This window comes from Rhamphochromis sp. 'chilingali' (genome assembly GCF_963969265.1).
Source record: "Rhamphochromis sp. 'chilingali' genome assembly, chromosome: 14".
Classification (NCBI taxonomy): domain Eukaryota; kingdom Metazoa; phylum Chordata; class Actinopteri; order Cichliformes; family Cichlidae; genus Rhamphochromis; species Rhamphochromis sp. 'chilingali'.
Window position 1 is genome coordinate 35940197 of NC_137941.1, and position 16798 is coordinate 35956994.

General features: G+C 42.3%; 1 protein-coding gene and 1 long non-coding RNA gene across 4 annotated transcripts in view; one reads left to right on the forward strand and one right to left on the reverse strand.

Annotated features, from left to right (window-relative positions):
• LOC308409810 (aryl hydrocarbon receptor-like) overlaps window positions 1-16798 on the reverse strand; it is a 79348-nt gene that overhangs the window by 60574 nt on the left and 1976 nt on the right. For both annotated transcript variants that reach the window (XM_080902812.1, XM_080902811.1), the window contains exon 2: window positions 10612-10799. In XM_080902812.1, the coding sequence (XP_080758938.1) occupies window positions 10612-10799 (188 nt within the window). The remainder of the gene's footprint in view (window positions 1-10611; window positions 10800-16798) is intronic.
• LOC308409811 lies at window positions 8762-15134 on the forward strand. 2 transcript variants are annotated; one of them, XR_013974082.1, is made up of 4 exons: window positions 8762-9210; window positions 11699-11882; window positions 12353-12642; window positions 12934-15134. It is a non-coding gene; the product is annotated as an uncharacterized lncRNA (long non-coding RNA). The 2 variants fall into 2 exon arrangements; XR_013974083.1 differs by having other exon boundaries at window positions 8764-9210; window positions 11699-12642.

The window sequence follows — 16798 nt, forward strand, 5'->3', positions numbered from 1 at the left end:
CTGGGATCGAACCACCGACCTTCTGATTAGTGGCTGACCTGCTCTGCCACCTGAATCACACATAAAGCCCTACAGAGCCCAAATCCTTCTTACATAGCTCATGTTCTGAGCTTCCAGCTTCTCTAGTTATCCCATTAGAGACTACTGACTACTCCACTGCTTTACTTCAAATCCATGTTTCTGAGTTTGCAGCACCAAACCTTTGAAACGACATCCCTGAAGCTGTCGTTCATTTTGATTAGTACGCATACATATTAATATTTTATCACATTTTTGGCTATAATTTACAATAACATGCACTTTATAAAGTGCTACACAAATAAGGTTACAAGTTATCATAACAATAAAGTTCACATGAGTTTGACATTTTAAATAATGCACAATTTTCTGCTCTGATATTAATGTGTAATGTCAGTGAACCTTCTCCTTGTATAAATGGGCATGCAGTAATTACAATACAACCACATCCTCACAGCCTTCCTCTCTGTGCAAACAACCAAACGATCCTTTGCTTTGCATTGACAGCATTAACACAGCACAGAAAGAGTCAATGCAAAAATGAACAGTCAATGCAGCTGCCCCACTCCCACATCTACTAACACATGCTGTACACACCAGCACACATATTAGAGAAAACACGCACGCTGTGCCGCCTTCCTGGCATTAGCAGGGCTGGGGGATGGGGTTAAGCCAAGTAGGAGAAGGACAGAGGATGAGGCTGGCAGAGGGTGCTGACCCCACAGCTCTACCTTTCATTTGTGGTCAGAGAGATGACCTACAGGAAGGAGGGGGAAGCAGTGCACAGTGAAACAGGCATCATGACCTGTCACAAGACTTTGGGAATGGTCACACAGCTTACATAACAAATCCCAGAGCAGCAGTTCTGGGCTACAAAAGTGGGACAAACTGCAGATATTTGCAGCTGTGTGCCAGGTTTATGTGTTTTTCTCCTCATGGTTCATTTTTAATACAATATCAGAGGAATCCACAGGAAGACCCTGAACTTCTGTGGCCTTATCATCATGACAATTTTCATTCCTGCTTCCCTTTACTGCACCTGCCAGAAACAGCTCTTTAATAATGTTTTGCTCTCTTTATGAACATTATTCGTATTTGTTCATTTACAAATATAATCCACTAAAATTAAAATGACAATAGCGTGTTCCAAGAGCCGCAGCTTATCTGAACAACAAATACCCAGCTATGGATACAACAATAGGATTATTAATGTTAATGATGACAACAATAACCATGTCTGTGGTTACCTACAGGTCCAAACATGGATGGGACGACTCAGCAACACTGGAGTGAAATCAGGTTGGCTTCCTGTCTTTAAAAAAACTGCGGGAAGCTTTCCAGGACACTGGGTCAGTTAAAGGGGACAGGAAGAGGAAAAAGGACAGAGCGTCCGGCTGTAGGCACAGACGTTTCTAAGAAACCCAGAGGCGTCTTTATTGGCTCAGTTCTGTCATCTACAATCTTATCAACCCTTTGTTTGTTGTAAACACAGTAGCAGTTGCCTCCAAGGGGATATCTTCACTATGGTAGCACAGCTGATCTAACAATTTATCCAAAAAAACAAATGGATAAATGAATAAAACAGCTGCTATGGTCACACCTACTGTGCTGTACTATATGTAGAGCATGGCTAAATGTGTGCTCTAGCCATTTAAGGACAATAGTTATAGAATTGACATCATTTTCCACATTCTGGGATTAGCTTGGAGCTCTGATAAGGCAGAAATGGATCCCCATCAATCAGGATTTGTCCCAGAAGCTCACATCCAGTCAACTGCAGGAGTTTTAAAGTAGAAGGATCGACTAACAGTGACTCCTGGCATACATGGGATTTATTTGACAGTCTTTGAAACTTGTGAAACGTTTATGCTTGTTCTTTTCTATATCACAGAAACCTAGAAAATCGAAATAAAAAGTGGCAAAGTGAATTTGCTCCACTGCCCAAACTTCCAGTCACGTTTATGACTGTAATACTAAAAGGCATATCATGCATTTTAGTAAAGCTGTTGTTGGATGTTAGTAAAGCTGACATCCATCATGAACAACCCACATCACCCACTTCCATGTGTACGGACATGTGCAGGTATATATGTCTGTATATGAATACATATGTATATTTAGTGTGTACATGTGTGTGTGTGTACATGTCTATACATAGGAATAGTAGTGGTACAATAGTTATGTTAAGCTATATAGTTTGTGTCTTGCATATTTCCAACCATATCCATAATCACATACTGTGTATGCTACTGTTGTATATAGTGTGTTATCTCACTTTTTTCATTGGTTGTCCTTTTTGGATTTTTGGATTTCCTTCTGTACCTGAGCTGAGGTGACGCAAAAAATTCCCCGTTTGGGATCACTAAAGTCTTATCTCATCTTATCACTGCGTCTACACTGCACGTCATCTGTGACAGGACTGCTAGAAACATGTGATCTGAACTTTTTCAAACGTTAGCTCAGACTAATGGCTGAACCTGCAGCTCAGGTGGTCGAGCAGGTCATCTGCTGATTCAGCATCTCTAACAGTGCTTGGATCCAAATGCCAGACAGCAGCTGTGAATGTGTATTTTATAGCTGAGGATACGGGGGGCGGGGGGATCCACGTGTTTGCAGCGTTAACTCACCTCTCCTCAGACTGAATGAGCCCATTGTAGCTGCTGACAATAACAAAGATGGCAGCTGGCTCGGATAATGCTGTCAGCCAGATTAAATGGGCTCTGTCAGAGCTTTGTTCAGCTCCTGTGATGCATTCAATGCCCGCTCTCAGGAGATTTTTAAAGACACCTTATTGATGTTGAAAAAAACAATACTTAATGAAGTCATAGCTCTCTTAGTGTTTAAGAGTTCCTCTTAACATCCAAGCGGGGCAGAGTGCTGAAGAAGTGGCAGCATTCCCAGAGTGCTGCTAGCTCCATGCTGTCCAGGTCATCCAGCCTCGGAAGCTTCTGACAAGTGAATTTGTGCTGTTTACATACAGCAAATTACAGCTGACTGCAGAGGCAGCCTGGAGCACTGGAGCTGCTTCCTTTATGTAAGAGCCCTGAGCTTGTTAATTACTTAGAGACTGTCCAGGAAGTAGGCTAATGCAGTTAGACAAGAGGTTTTGTCTATAGGCTACACTTTGACCTAATGCTACGGCAATCCACGATCAATAATTCACTGTGACAGCTTGAGGAGATACCAAATGCTTCTGTATGTTGCTAAATGTAGCTCCTGAACATAATTAAGGAAATACGTAAGAAAAGCACTTTGCTTTCTTTTCTTAGCGTACAGCCACGTGGCAAAACTAAGCAAAGCATTTGTGCAAACACTTTAAACATGCTCTAATCACCACAGCTGTAACCTGTGTGTCTCTACCAAACAGCCATTTCAGAACGATGCTGCCTTAAACAAACACTGCTCTGCCTCCATTTCATAAATTCTTTAAACTCCAGGGTTTCTCTCAATTATTCATGTTTTGGGAGCCACTGCATTGCAGCATTCGCCTCGAAAGATCGCCACCTAAAATAACAATGTTTTTTATGCAACACATACCAAACACAGTTCTTAATCCCCATATATGTGAAGTCACACAGACACAGGTCTTAATGAAATAATGAGAACCTGTCGCTGTGATGAAGTCATCAGAAGAAGGCAGTGGGTTCTTGTTCTTGTGGTGCTCTGAGATGATCTGCGAGCTGTTGGGCAACACCAAAAGAGTAGCTTGACTGTTGTGACACAATCATCATGGCTGAAAATAACTGAGGACATTTAAAAACAGCTGCTGCTTTCTGTTCACAATAACGACACATAAAAACAAATTCCAGTTTGTTTCTATCTGGTCTTTAAGTCTGAAGTCATTAGCCGTTTTCAGGTCCAAACTCCGCTTCAGGTCCCAAAGTCAAACGAGCACGGCAACATCACTGAGAGTCACAAACTGTCACTTCTTTCATCTGTAATAAAATCATCAGCATTGCTGCTTTACCAGGTGTAACAATGAAGTTTAACATCCAGACATCCATGAAAACAGGATTTATTACATTTAACAGAGATGAAGTTAGTGTGGTATATTGTAATAAGCAGCAGCTATTACTACCTCCCACCAGTAGGTGGTACTGTGTTATTGTATGTGTTCTGAGCTTATGGAGTAAAAAAGTCTGGACCTCCACCATAGCCTCGTCTCAGTCCTCTGTGCTTGGTCTAAAGTTATTGTTGACCACAACCCACGCTACACGGGCAGTTGGAGCAACACTGCATAAAGCCACAACATGGTGTCAGAAGTCGGCAAGACCGTGTGAACAGGGACCGCGACGTGAGTAAGCCAGCCGTAGATTAGCTAACAGTAGCCATTGCTAACGGCATGGAGCAATTCAAGCCACCATCACCGCTACTGCTCACAGGCAATTTATCTGAGACCTGGCGCAGATGGGAACAAAGATTCGGACTGTATATGACTGCTACGGGTGCGTTGGAGAAGGATGAAAAGGTTAAAATAGCCATTCTTCTCCACACTATCGGCGAAGAAGCGCTTGAAGTGTACAACACGCTCACAGTGACCCCGACCGGAGACGCACTGACAATGGCGGACATTTTGAAAACGTTTAAGGAATACTGTAGTCCACGAAAGAACGTTGTTTTTGAACGCCACAAGTTCTGGTCATACCCAATGTCGGCGGATATAACAGTGGACAGATATGTCACGGAACTCCGTCGGAGAAGTAAAAGTTGTGAATTTGGGATCAATGAGGACGACATGATCAGGGATAAGTTGGTGTTCAGCATAAGTGACGCAAGACTAAAAGAGAGATTGCTTCGTGACAACGACCTCACACTGCGCAAGACGATAGAAATATGCAGATCAGCAGAAGTGGCCAAGTCACAGATTCAGGCCATGCAGTCAATAACTGCAGCCCAAGACACGTCAGTGGACGCATTAAGAAAAATGCCAGGATACATTAAATCAGGACACAGTAAAAACAAACTGAGCAACGACAAACAAACAGTTTGTCACAAATGCGGCAACAAACACGCATTCCGACAGTGTCCAGCCTATGGGGCAACATGTCACAAGTGTGGGAAAAATAACCACTTCTCAAAAGTGTGCAGAGCTAGCGCAGAGAAGAGTAGACACTTCAAGAAAACAAAAACTATTAACAACATTGAAACTGATGGCGATTCACTATACATCGGCATGGTATCCAGCGACAAGCACAAGACTGGCAAATGGCATGAAAGTGTGACAATCGGAGACGTACCACTCACCTTCAAGCTAGACACAGGTGCGGACGCAAATGTGCTCCCCAGATCAGTTTATGACGAGTTACCAGATATGCCTCGGTTACAGCCCACAAAGACTGTACTCATAGCTTTTGGTGGAGCCCGCATACGTGCAGATGGTGTGGTGTCTCTTGAGTGTGAAGCACGGAAGCACAAGGCTGTGTTTGACTTTCTTGTATCAAGCCATGCAGATAAACCGATCCTAGGTGGACAAGCTTGTGAAGAGCTCCATCTGGTGCAACGAGTTGAGACCCTTGCCATGACATCCTCTGTACCGAAATCAGCTAAACCACCTTCTACCTCGGAAGAACTTGTGGAGATGTACGCTGATGTGTTCACAGGCTTAGGTGAGTTCCCTGGACTTCACCACATACATATTGACCCAAATGCAACACCTGTGATTCACGCATGCAGGAACGTGCCACTCTCCATAATGGATGTGCTGAAGAAGACGCTACAGGACTTACAAAACAGAGATGTCATAATGCCTGTCAATGAGCCTACAGATTGGGTCAACAGTCTTGTCGCCACACAGAAGAAGAACGGAACACTAAGGGTGTGCTTGGACCCTTGTGATCTGAACCAAGCAGTTAAACGCCAGCACTACTCCATTCCCACACACGAGGACGTTCGCAGCAAGCTAGCAGGAAAATCCATCTTCACCATATTGGATGAAAAAGATGGATACTGGCAGATCAAGCTGGACGAGCCGTCATCAAAGCTCTGTACCTTCAATACACCTTGGGGCCGATATCGCTTCCTCCGACTCCCATTCGGGATCAAATCAGCCAGCGAGGTCTTTCAACAAAAGAATTGTGAGACTTTCGGCAACATTCCTGGTGTATTTATCATTGCAGATGATATGATAATTGCAGCTACATCAGAGCACGAACACGATGAAATCCTGCAGAAGGTCATGGAGAAAGCAAGAGCAGCTAACGTGAAGTTTAACAAGGACAAAATTCAGTTCAAAGTTGACACAGTGAAATACATGGGCCATATCATCACGGCAGCAGGGCAGAAAGCAGATGTTTCAAAGATCAAAGCTATTGTCGACATGCCGACTCCAGAAGACAAACAAAGCCTTCAGCGTCTGCTGGGAATGACGAAGTTTTTGGCACAGTACATCCAAAATGAAGCATCGCTCACAGCACCTTTGAGACAGCTACTCAAGAAGGACACAGTGTGGCAGTGGCAGCCACATCACACAGTAGCGTTACAGACGCTCAAGTCGACGCTCACACAAGCTCCAGTGTTGAGATTTTATGACCACAAGAAACCACTAACACTGCAGGCCGATTCTTCAAAAGATGGGCTGGGCGCATGCCTATTACAAGAAGGGCAACCTGTGTGTTACGCGTCACGAGCACTCACAGACACAGAAAAAAGGTATGCACAAATAGAAAAAGAGTTGCTAGCCATTGTGTTTGCCGCTAAACGATTCCACCAGTATGTCTATGGAAGACCAGTGACAGTGCAATCTGATCATAAACCCCTGGAGGCGATAGTGCGCAAACCGCTATGCAAGGCACCAGCGAGGCTACAAGGAATGCTGCTGCAACTACAGAGATATGATCTCACCGTCACATACACCCCCGGCAGAGACATGTTCATAGCCGATGCACTCTCACGTGCCACAACTACCAGTGACGACGGAAACGTGAGTGAAAACGCAAATGATGAAAGAGTTGTGTATGCTCTGGAGGCCACAGCAGCATTGAGCGAGAAAACACTGTGTGACCTGAAAAAAGCAGTGGCAGCAGACAGCGTACTACAAGCCGTGCGCGAAAGACACTTCAACGGATGGCCGCCCAGAAGGAAGAGTTTAGACAAAACACTCCACAGCTACTGGCCTATGAGACACGATATCAGTTTCCACGATGACATTATTATGATCGGGGACAAGATCGTAATACCCCAAAGCTTCAGGCGTGTGATCCTGGAGAAGCTGCACCTTGCCCACCAAGGCGTGCAGCGCACAAAAGCCAAAGCAAGAAGAGTGCTGTACTGGCCTGGCATGTCACACGACATAGAGACTATGCTTGAAAAGTGTGAACAATGCCAGCAAATGCAGCCAAAGAACCAGGCTGAACCGCTTATTCCACACCAGATTCCAGAGCTGCCATGGATGAAAATCGGAGCAGACATCTTCGAACTGAACGATCATCCATATCTTTTGTTAGTGGATTATTTATCGAAATATCCAGAAGTTCTTAACTTACCTGACAAAACGGCACACTCTGTGATTCAGAAGATGAAATCAGTCTTCGCAAGACACGGAATTCCCAAAGAGATAGTGAGCGATCATGTTCCATTCGCCAGCCACGAGATGAGATCGTTTGCAGCATCCTGGGAGATAAAGCTAACTTTCTCCAGTCCCGGCTTTCCTTCTTCGAATGGCATGGCGGAGCGAGCCATAAAGACTGTCAAACATGCACTTAAGAAAGCCGCACGGACTGGAACAGACCCACATCTAGTGCTGTTGTCTTTGAGGAACACTCCAGTCACAGGACTTAGTGTGTCACCTGCACAAATGTTGATGGGACGGGTTCTCCGCAGCACCCTGCCATGCACCAGTGCTGTGTTGAGGCAGTCAACCCCACAGAACATTCACGACAAAGTGCGCAGGTTGCAATCAAAGCGGAAACGCCACTATGATCAGCACGCAAGACCATTGCCTGTTCTGACCCCAGGCGAGACTGTGCACATGCAAACAAGGCGCGGTTGGGAGCCAGCTGTTGTAACTCATCGGCGAGAGGAACCACGCTCCTACACTGTGCAAACACCAGATGGTAAAGTGCTCAGGAGGAACAGGAGACATCTGAGGAAAATACACCCAAGTCTGTTCAAGGACACACCCATGGACCCAGATGAACTGTCCGTTCACACCCAAGAGCCAGTGGAGCCACCAGCAAATGACACCCCACAAAACTCTAGTCCTGCAAGTATGGACAACACACCCACATGTTACACACGCAGTGGCCGAGCAATAATACGCCCGGCCAGGTATAGAGACTAAGTGATTGGGAAACTTAAAGTCACTCTATCCTGTACCTGAGTTGTTCTGTACAAGCTAGATAACTGTCTTGTTGGAAAAGAGAGAAAATATGTCATGTTTCATATGTTCATTTTGACATGTCTTATCTAATCTGTCATGTGTTCATCTGTTTCAAAACACTACACTGATGTGTATTTGCATTGCTCAAGTGACAAGCAATCTGAGGTGTGCTTTACTTAATGTCTCAAGAATATAATATTGTTAATGTTCCTACGATTTAAAAGGTGCATTTATGTTACAAAATATTGGAGTTAAGAGGTAGTATCTTTATCTCGGAAAAGAGGGATGTGGTATATTGTAATAAGCAGCAGCTATTACTACCTCCCACCAGTAGGTGGTACTGTGTTATTGTATGTGTTCTGAGCTTATGGAGTAAAAAAGTCTGGACCTCCACCATAGCCTCGTCTCAGTCCTCTGTGCTTGGTCTAAAGTTATTGTTGACCACAACCCACGCTACACGGGCAGTTGGAGCAACACTGCATAAAGCCACAACAGTTAGCAGGAAGTTAGCTCGCTAGCTTCCACCTAAACATGATATAGCATGTTCTGACAGAGAGATTTCTGTAAATACTCAAACATACAGCTCTGCTATCACTTCCAACATAAATGAAGACAGAAAACTAAACAGCAGTGACATTTGTAGGGTTACTGAAGTTGGGCTAGCTGCTATATAACGATGTGCTAGCGACACAGCTACGTTAGCATAGCATAAACACAGTGAAGCTAGAGGATGAACGCTAACCTTTTTCCACTCGATAAAAGTTAACGTGAGGGATTCTGGTGGTTAGAGACAAATGTAATCGCATGGCAGGATGCTGTAAACGGACCAAACTCCAGTCAGGAGAACAACTGAGATAATCCATCCACAATACGAGGTTAGTCATTCATATACTGCTGCATGGGCTGTAGTTACATCGGAGGGGTTTAAAAACTGAGCTTTAAAATGAACAGTGGTAATTAATAAACACAGAGTAGTTTGGACCCAGAAGCAGAGTTCATATGTCATCAACAACCAGATTGGTTCACAGGGAAGCAGTGGTTAAGACAGCAAGAGGGTCCTGGTTCAAACTCCAGTCGCAGTTTGTAGTACCAAAAAGACATGAGTACAGATAGAAACAGCAGTCTTCTCTCAACTCTACTGGTTCTGAGTGAAAGACCCTTCAAAGAGGATATTACTGTTCTAACTTAAATAGATGCTATTTTTGATTTTTTTAAATATTAATATTTATTCCCCCTCCTCTTTACAATTTCAATAATATTCTACACTATCCGTTTCCACAGAAGTTGGCCTTATTTCCTTGGTGTTGTGGTGATGTAGTGAAGTGGAACAAGGTCCAAGGACCTAATCAGAACCAGCTCCAGGGATTTTCACCAAAACAAACAAACAAACAAACAAAGTGCAAAGCTGTTCTGCAAACCTTTCACCATCAGTTGCTGAGTAAAGGTCTAACTACAAGAAATCCACCAGTGACATTTCACATTTTTCTAACTTTTTTTATAGCTGTGAAACAACAACTGTATTTTTGATCAGTCCAGTTCATCTGTTACTTTTTTATCAGAGGATTTTACCATGCATACAGATTTCCATCAGCTCATTCTGCACTTTGCAAAATATTCACCTGTTTACAAATGTGCAGACTATTATACGCATTATTGTCATTGTGCAGTGCATACTATGGTTCTGTCTTTATTCCAGCACAGGATTAATACTATATCCATCTGTGAATGGATGAACATCTCACGGCCCATCTGTGCAGAGCTGTACATTGTTGTTATTTAGTGTATGTGTCTTTTCACGGCTGTTTTTACACAGCACCTGTCGTCCACCAGGTGTGGAGCCAGTTTTACCTTAATGCCTTATGAGAACTAGTCCATGAATGTTGCATAGCTTTACACAGCAGCAGCTGGACTCATTTTCATGGGAAGAAATCCACAGAGGAGAGAATGTGAAATTCTACCCATCAGTTTCTTGCAGTAGTCTCTCCCACAGCCACCAGCTTCAGTGGTTTTAGGGCCCAGACAGTTTCTGGTAATAGCATCAGGGAACCTCTTTTTACACTGGAAGTCGATATCCAAAGGTCCAAATATAAGGCAAGTGTTGGCTTTGGCATTTGTCCTGCTTTCAATCACTGCGCTGAGCTACGCTAACCGTTTAGGAATCATAAGTTTTATAGAGAAATACCAAAAACCTTTCACTTTCTGGGAGAAGAGTTTGTGACTTACAAAATGAATGTCTACTGCTTAATGCCATTGCTGCGATCAGAAGGTAACTTTACCAGAGAAGAAACTCTTGGCTCGTAGGTAGCTGACACTTAGGCGGAGGATGGACAGTTTATCCAGACTGGCAGTGACCTCTTCAGGAAACGGCAGCAGACTGGCCAGCCGCTCCAGCTCCCCGTTTAGCCTGTCTCTATGTCGTTTAGATGGATTGGACTTGGATCCCGCAGTTGGTGGTTGCTTCACCCTGATTAGAAAGCAAACAAGAACCATTGGTATTGCTGTAGGTAGATTAGATCTGGTTCTTCGTGTATGCAGCCTGTCTTCTGTATTATTTTTACGTGTAGACTCGCTGTGTATCAAAGACAGACATTGCTCTGGGTCTCAAAAGTGTGGTCAAGTAAAGAAGTCCCTTAAAAATCGACTTTCACTCCAACAAGACCTCGGGAAACTCTTTCTGACAGCAGATGTAAAATGTGCTTAATACAGATAATAAAGACATAAAAACCCTCCATATTTTTACAGTGCAGTAAGACAGTTTATTGTCTCAATCACTTGGTTAAACTCTAAACTAAGCAAAGTGAATCACATTCTGTGACTTCAAGTGACGATGGGTGAAATAAGTGCCTGTGGTGCGAAGCAGGCAGCCTGAGACCCACTTTTCTCTGCTTCCAAACGAGTGACAGACGTGACCTTGAAGCCGTCACCTTCAAAATGATGCACGACAAGTGATGTGTTTTTGGTGTGTTGGAGCTTTACTGACGACAGCGTGCAAATAATATTGTACAGCGGAAAGATAAAGTAGGGTGTGATTGAAGGTAGGTCTACCTTCAATCATTACTATATAAGTGAATTGTGTACCTTGGCTTCTCAGTCCCCTGTCACATTTCAAAAAGCCAAGATGGTGGCCTAATGCACTCCTAGCCTGCTCAGGTTGTTCTTTTATGAACGGTCTATGGTTTTCCAGCCTGCACAGTAAGCAAACACTGGGATTTGTTGTGTGAAGTAATCCTTTAACAACACCCATCTTAATCTATCTGGCTGTGACTGAAACCAACAAGCTTTCAGTTCAATCAGATTTGAATCGTTTCTTCCAAGCGACGTGTAACCCATATCAACTACTCCCTGTCACATGACCCACGTCAGCTGATTTGAGGTCCCTCTCCTGATTGGCTCCTTCCACGTCGCGGCAACTCTGAAAACCGGCTGTGGAGGGATACTTCCGGGTTCGACTCCTGCTGTGGCTGTAAGCTCGTGGCGTTTAGAACGGCGTTGGAAAACAAAGCGTTTTCTCCTCTCAATTCATCTATAAACTCATTTCACCTCAGCGGTAAGTGTCCTTAATATCTACCAAAAACAACCTTTTGGTTGTCAGTAACCAGTCGATCGTTTTCGCGATTAAAAAATGACTTTGTTCGGCGGCGTTCCCATCGCGAGCAGAACTCCGGTTCAAAAACCGCTGTTTTTGAACACTTTTATTTACTTAAGCATTTTAATTGGCTTACTTTAAAACAAAGTGTGATTGAATGATTATTGTTGTGTTGCCTTGAATTCGGCTATGCTGTCAGACAGTAGTTTCTTTATTGTTTTTGTATTTGTTTGTAGCGAACGCTACTGGAATGTATAGATTAAGCTACGTAGCCAAGATGATTAATAATTTAACTGTTGTACATTGGTGGATGATGATGATTCATGATTTGCATCGTTACATAGACTTGCAGAAAAATATATTTGTTTACCGGTAAACTGAATCGAACTTGATGTGCTAATGGACATTTTTCTGACCTACGTGTAACCCAGAGTAATTTCCTGCACTAATTTCCTGCCATTGAACGCATCACAAATAAATAACTCCAACCACATGACTTTGCTCAGCCAATCGGATGGCATGTAAGCCTGTCCCGACTTCCTCCCGTCAGATGCGTGGAGGCAAGCCAGGTGACAGAGCTGTTGCAGGTGTGTATTGGCAAACATTTGCTTTTCCCGTTTTAATGCATTTATTTTTAACACAAACTAACTTATGCAACTTAGATGCTGATTACTGTGAGCCAGAGCCATAATGTTGTTGTGCACTGAACAGAACGGAATTGGTGAGTTTGAACTTTTAATTGACTGTTTGTATTGCTACCAGCTGACGCTAATTGGCTGCTGCCGGTCCAAACAATTTGATTTTGATTTGACCGATAGTTGTTGAATAACGAATGTTGTGGAGCTACATAGTATGTATGTAGCAGTTGAAATGTTTCAGTTAAATCCTTATTGGTTATATTATATTTAACCAATTTATTTATTTATAAATTGTGTGCACAGGAACAAGAATGACTTAATGTATTTAGCTTAATTGGCTGTGATTTCTTATTGGCCTTGTTTATTTAATGCAGGCCAGGTGAACCTTTGGGGTATGAAAGAGGATGGCGAGCCAATGAAGGGCTAGGAGCAGGACTCATTCTGCAATTGAAGCTTCCACTGGTTGGGTAGGAAGCTATCAAAGACAACGCTCTGTCCCCATTTTCCAAATGCACTGATTTCTGCAATCATACACACCATTCCCCTCATTTCTGGACAATAGCGCTTGGACATCTCTCATGGACATTCAGATAAAACTCATGGACTTCAGTGTGGATCAGTGGATTTGATATTAACATGTGGTGTTTATGGGGGAACCGTTTTTTGAAAATGTGTATTGCTTGGTATAAGCCAGAAGAATCTGCTTAGTTGTCTTTGTGCACCCTCACTGGGTTTTTGATTAATTGGATAGCTGCAGCAGGAGTGATTATTTAAGTTTTTCTTTTGTTATTTTTCTTTGGGGTTTGGTTAAATACATGGTACCTGCAAAAACATTTTTGTGTTGTGTGTATTTATTAATTACTGCCCATCAGCTCCAGTAGCATTCCTAAATCTTCTGATTAATGATAACCATAATATTTCACTCAATCCCTAGCCTGTATTAATTCATTAGCGCTTCATCAGTGTTACATACAGGTCAGGTTTTTTGTCCCCCTTTGAATTGATCTTCTTCATATTGAAGTGGCGAGCCGGTAGGACCATTCTTTGTTTTTTTTTTTGTTTTTTTTTTTTGTTTTGTTTTTTTTTCCCCCACTTTGCCGTCTTTGGATTACGGACATATTTCCCCATTGTATGAAGATGGACCCTAAGGAGGAATACCTTAAAAGTGAACTTTAAAAATAATATTTTGCCCTTTAAGTTACAAAGAGTATTTTTAATGTGTTCAGGGGGAGAAGATAGTAGAAGGAAATTTTATTTTAAGCATCAGTTAGCTAGGACAACACAAAGATTAATGAGTGCAACGGTTAGGGGTATACGACTGTGGAACTCTCTTCATTATAATTTAAAGAATTGTATACGTTTACATTGTTTTAAAAAGTGTTACATGCTTAAAACGATAACTCAATATGAAGAATGCGAATGAAATTGGAGTTCATTGAAAAAGGATCCTTTTATAATTTGTTTTATTTATTTTTATTTTATTTTTCTCCTTGTTACTATGTGGAGTGGTGTATATTCTCATTGTAAATTTGTAGTTTGGTTTGTGTTAGGACCGGAGAGAAATGTTAATATTACTTTGTTCCCTGATTTTTGGTGTCCACTTGTAATCCGGTTGTTCAGTCTGACGTCACTAGCCGTGTCTGGGCCTAAACTCCGCTGCAGGTCCATATATCAAACGATCACTATGGCATTACTGAGAGTTGAAAAACTGTCTAAAGTCTTTCATCTTTAATAAAATGATCAGCGTTCTGCTCTACCAGGTGTAACAATTGAGTTTAACATCCAGGCATCCATGAAAACGGAATTTATGACATTAAACGGAGTTAGAAGTTAGAAGCTAGCGAGCTAACTCCCTGCTATCTAAATACAATATAGCATGTCCTGACTGCGGGGTTTTGGAAACAAATTAAAACGTACAGCTCTGTTATCACTTCCAACATAAATGAAGACAGAAAACTAAACAGCAGTGACGTTTGTAGGGTTACTGAAGTTGGGTTAGCTGGTATATAATGATGTGCTACGTGACCGCTAGCGACACAGCTATGTTAGCATAATATAAACAAGCTAACTTTTTTCCCACTCGATAAAAGCATGGCAGGATGCTGTAGAAGGACCAAACTTCAGCCAGGAGAACAACTTAGATAATCCATCCACAATATGAGGTTAGTCATTCATATACTGCTGCATGGGCTGGGCTGTAGTTACATCCTAAGGTTTTAAAAACTGAGCTTAAATAAATGATTAGCGGTAATAAAAGCCGAGGGAGGTCAACAGTGGTCGCTGACTGTTTTAGGAGCTTTTTGAGATCAAATAGAAGAAAATACAAAACATTAAACATGTTAACAACACAAAAGCCATATTAAACACAGACTACTTTAGGCCCGGAAGTAGGATTCGTCGCGTCATCACTGAACAACCGGATAGAAGTTGGATTGTAGATAGGGGGCGGGGTTTAATAAGAATATTTTCTTCTTCCTGCTCCTTTTCACACATGGTTGTAGTGCTTTATTGATAGAAAGTGTGTTGGTTTGTTTGATCTGTTGTACCAAGTGTGAAATAAATGAAATGAAAAGGACTCTTGCACAGAAATCACAGCTTTGATTTATTACTTAATTGTGGGCATTTGTTGTGTGTTGTATTATTTTTCTTCCATTTCCCCTTTCCCCTATTTAATATATTTTTGGTACAAGACATTGCAGTCTTTGGTCTCATCATTCACACCATCTAGGCTCCATAAAGAACTCTTTCTTCTGCGCGTCAGTCAGTAAACTCATCCATTGCAATAAAACAAGCCCTTCAATAACTTTGCGTTACAGACGTGTTTATTTGCGGCTGTAACTGGTGCTTTCAGACTTCAGTACAAACTGGATGATTAACCAGATGCAAAGAAAGAAAGCTGACAGATCCTAATGTGAGACATCACAGAGCTCAAAGTAAAGAGTACTTTATCCTACATGCCTTCTTTCTATACTGTACTGTCATAAAGGAACATGGTAATACGTGACTTTATTGTTCTAATGTTAAAAAATCCAGTAACTGATAATGTGGATAGTCTTGTCATATATATATATATATATATATATATATATATACACATTTTTTTTTTTTTTTTTTATAGTTTGCATTAAAAGAGCAGCCAATCACATGCTCTGAACTTCAGTGCTGGGTGGGCCTCCCTGTCGGCCTACATTTAAAACACTGAACGTTTCTTTACTTCAATTCCAAATCAAAGCTGAAGTTTCACATGTTTTTGGTTTTTTCCACACTAGCATGGCAACGATGCGAGTATAATACGACTACAACGACCTCTAACATCACAACACATGGATGGATGGAGATCTGTTTATCCTGCACATCAGCGATAGCAGCTTGATATGCAGGCTTGTCTTTTTCCTCTCCCCGTCTCCGTTCAGTGCTGCACCACGTTGTTATTTTCACTCAAATTCATTCTCTGATTTGATATTTTCTGAGTCACTTGAGTCAGATAAACATTCAGCGTTGCTCAGTCGGGAAATGTGTTTGCGTGGAATCATCACGCGTCATGTTCTCCGAGTTAAACAAGCTCGGGGAGTCAGGAAGTCTGTCCCTGTTTCAACACAAATGTAACCGAATGGTCATCTCAGTGACAGTACGTGTCAGCAAGAGGAGAATTATAGGCTGTGTTTAGGAACTTTACTGACACTGAGGCCGTTTTCAAGAATTATGCTGCACCACTGATCCGTTTCTGAGCTTGAGTTCTGTCACATTCATGGGAGTCAAAGTCATTTCAGTTCTTAGGCCTGACCAGCGAAACCACAGTAACCTAGAAGTGCTCAGTGTTCTCATCATTTGCTTCTGCAAAGAGGACTGGGCCACAGTTCCTCCACAGCAAAGTGAAACGGTCATTGCCACTTATCACAAACACTTGGTTCAGGGAACGATTACATTTTCCACACAGGGCCGGTTGGTTTGGTTCGCTACTTTCCCTTAATTCATGAAATCATCACCTAACAATTGCATTTTGTATTAACTGGATTCTGCAGTCAGATAAACATTCAGCCTGTTTAACCCTGACAACAAGTCCGGTTTGTCTGATATTAACATTTATTCGATAAACACGCTAAAAGCTGAGAAATGCGGAAGGGGGGAAATGGTTTTATAGCAGCGCATTAGCGGAGAACTGAACGCAGATGTAACGATTTTAGATATGATGACTAATTTTTAAATAATTCTCCCGCAGCTTTCCCAGAGTCGGATCAC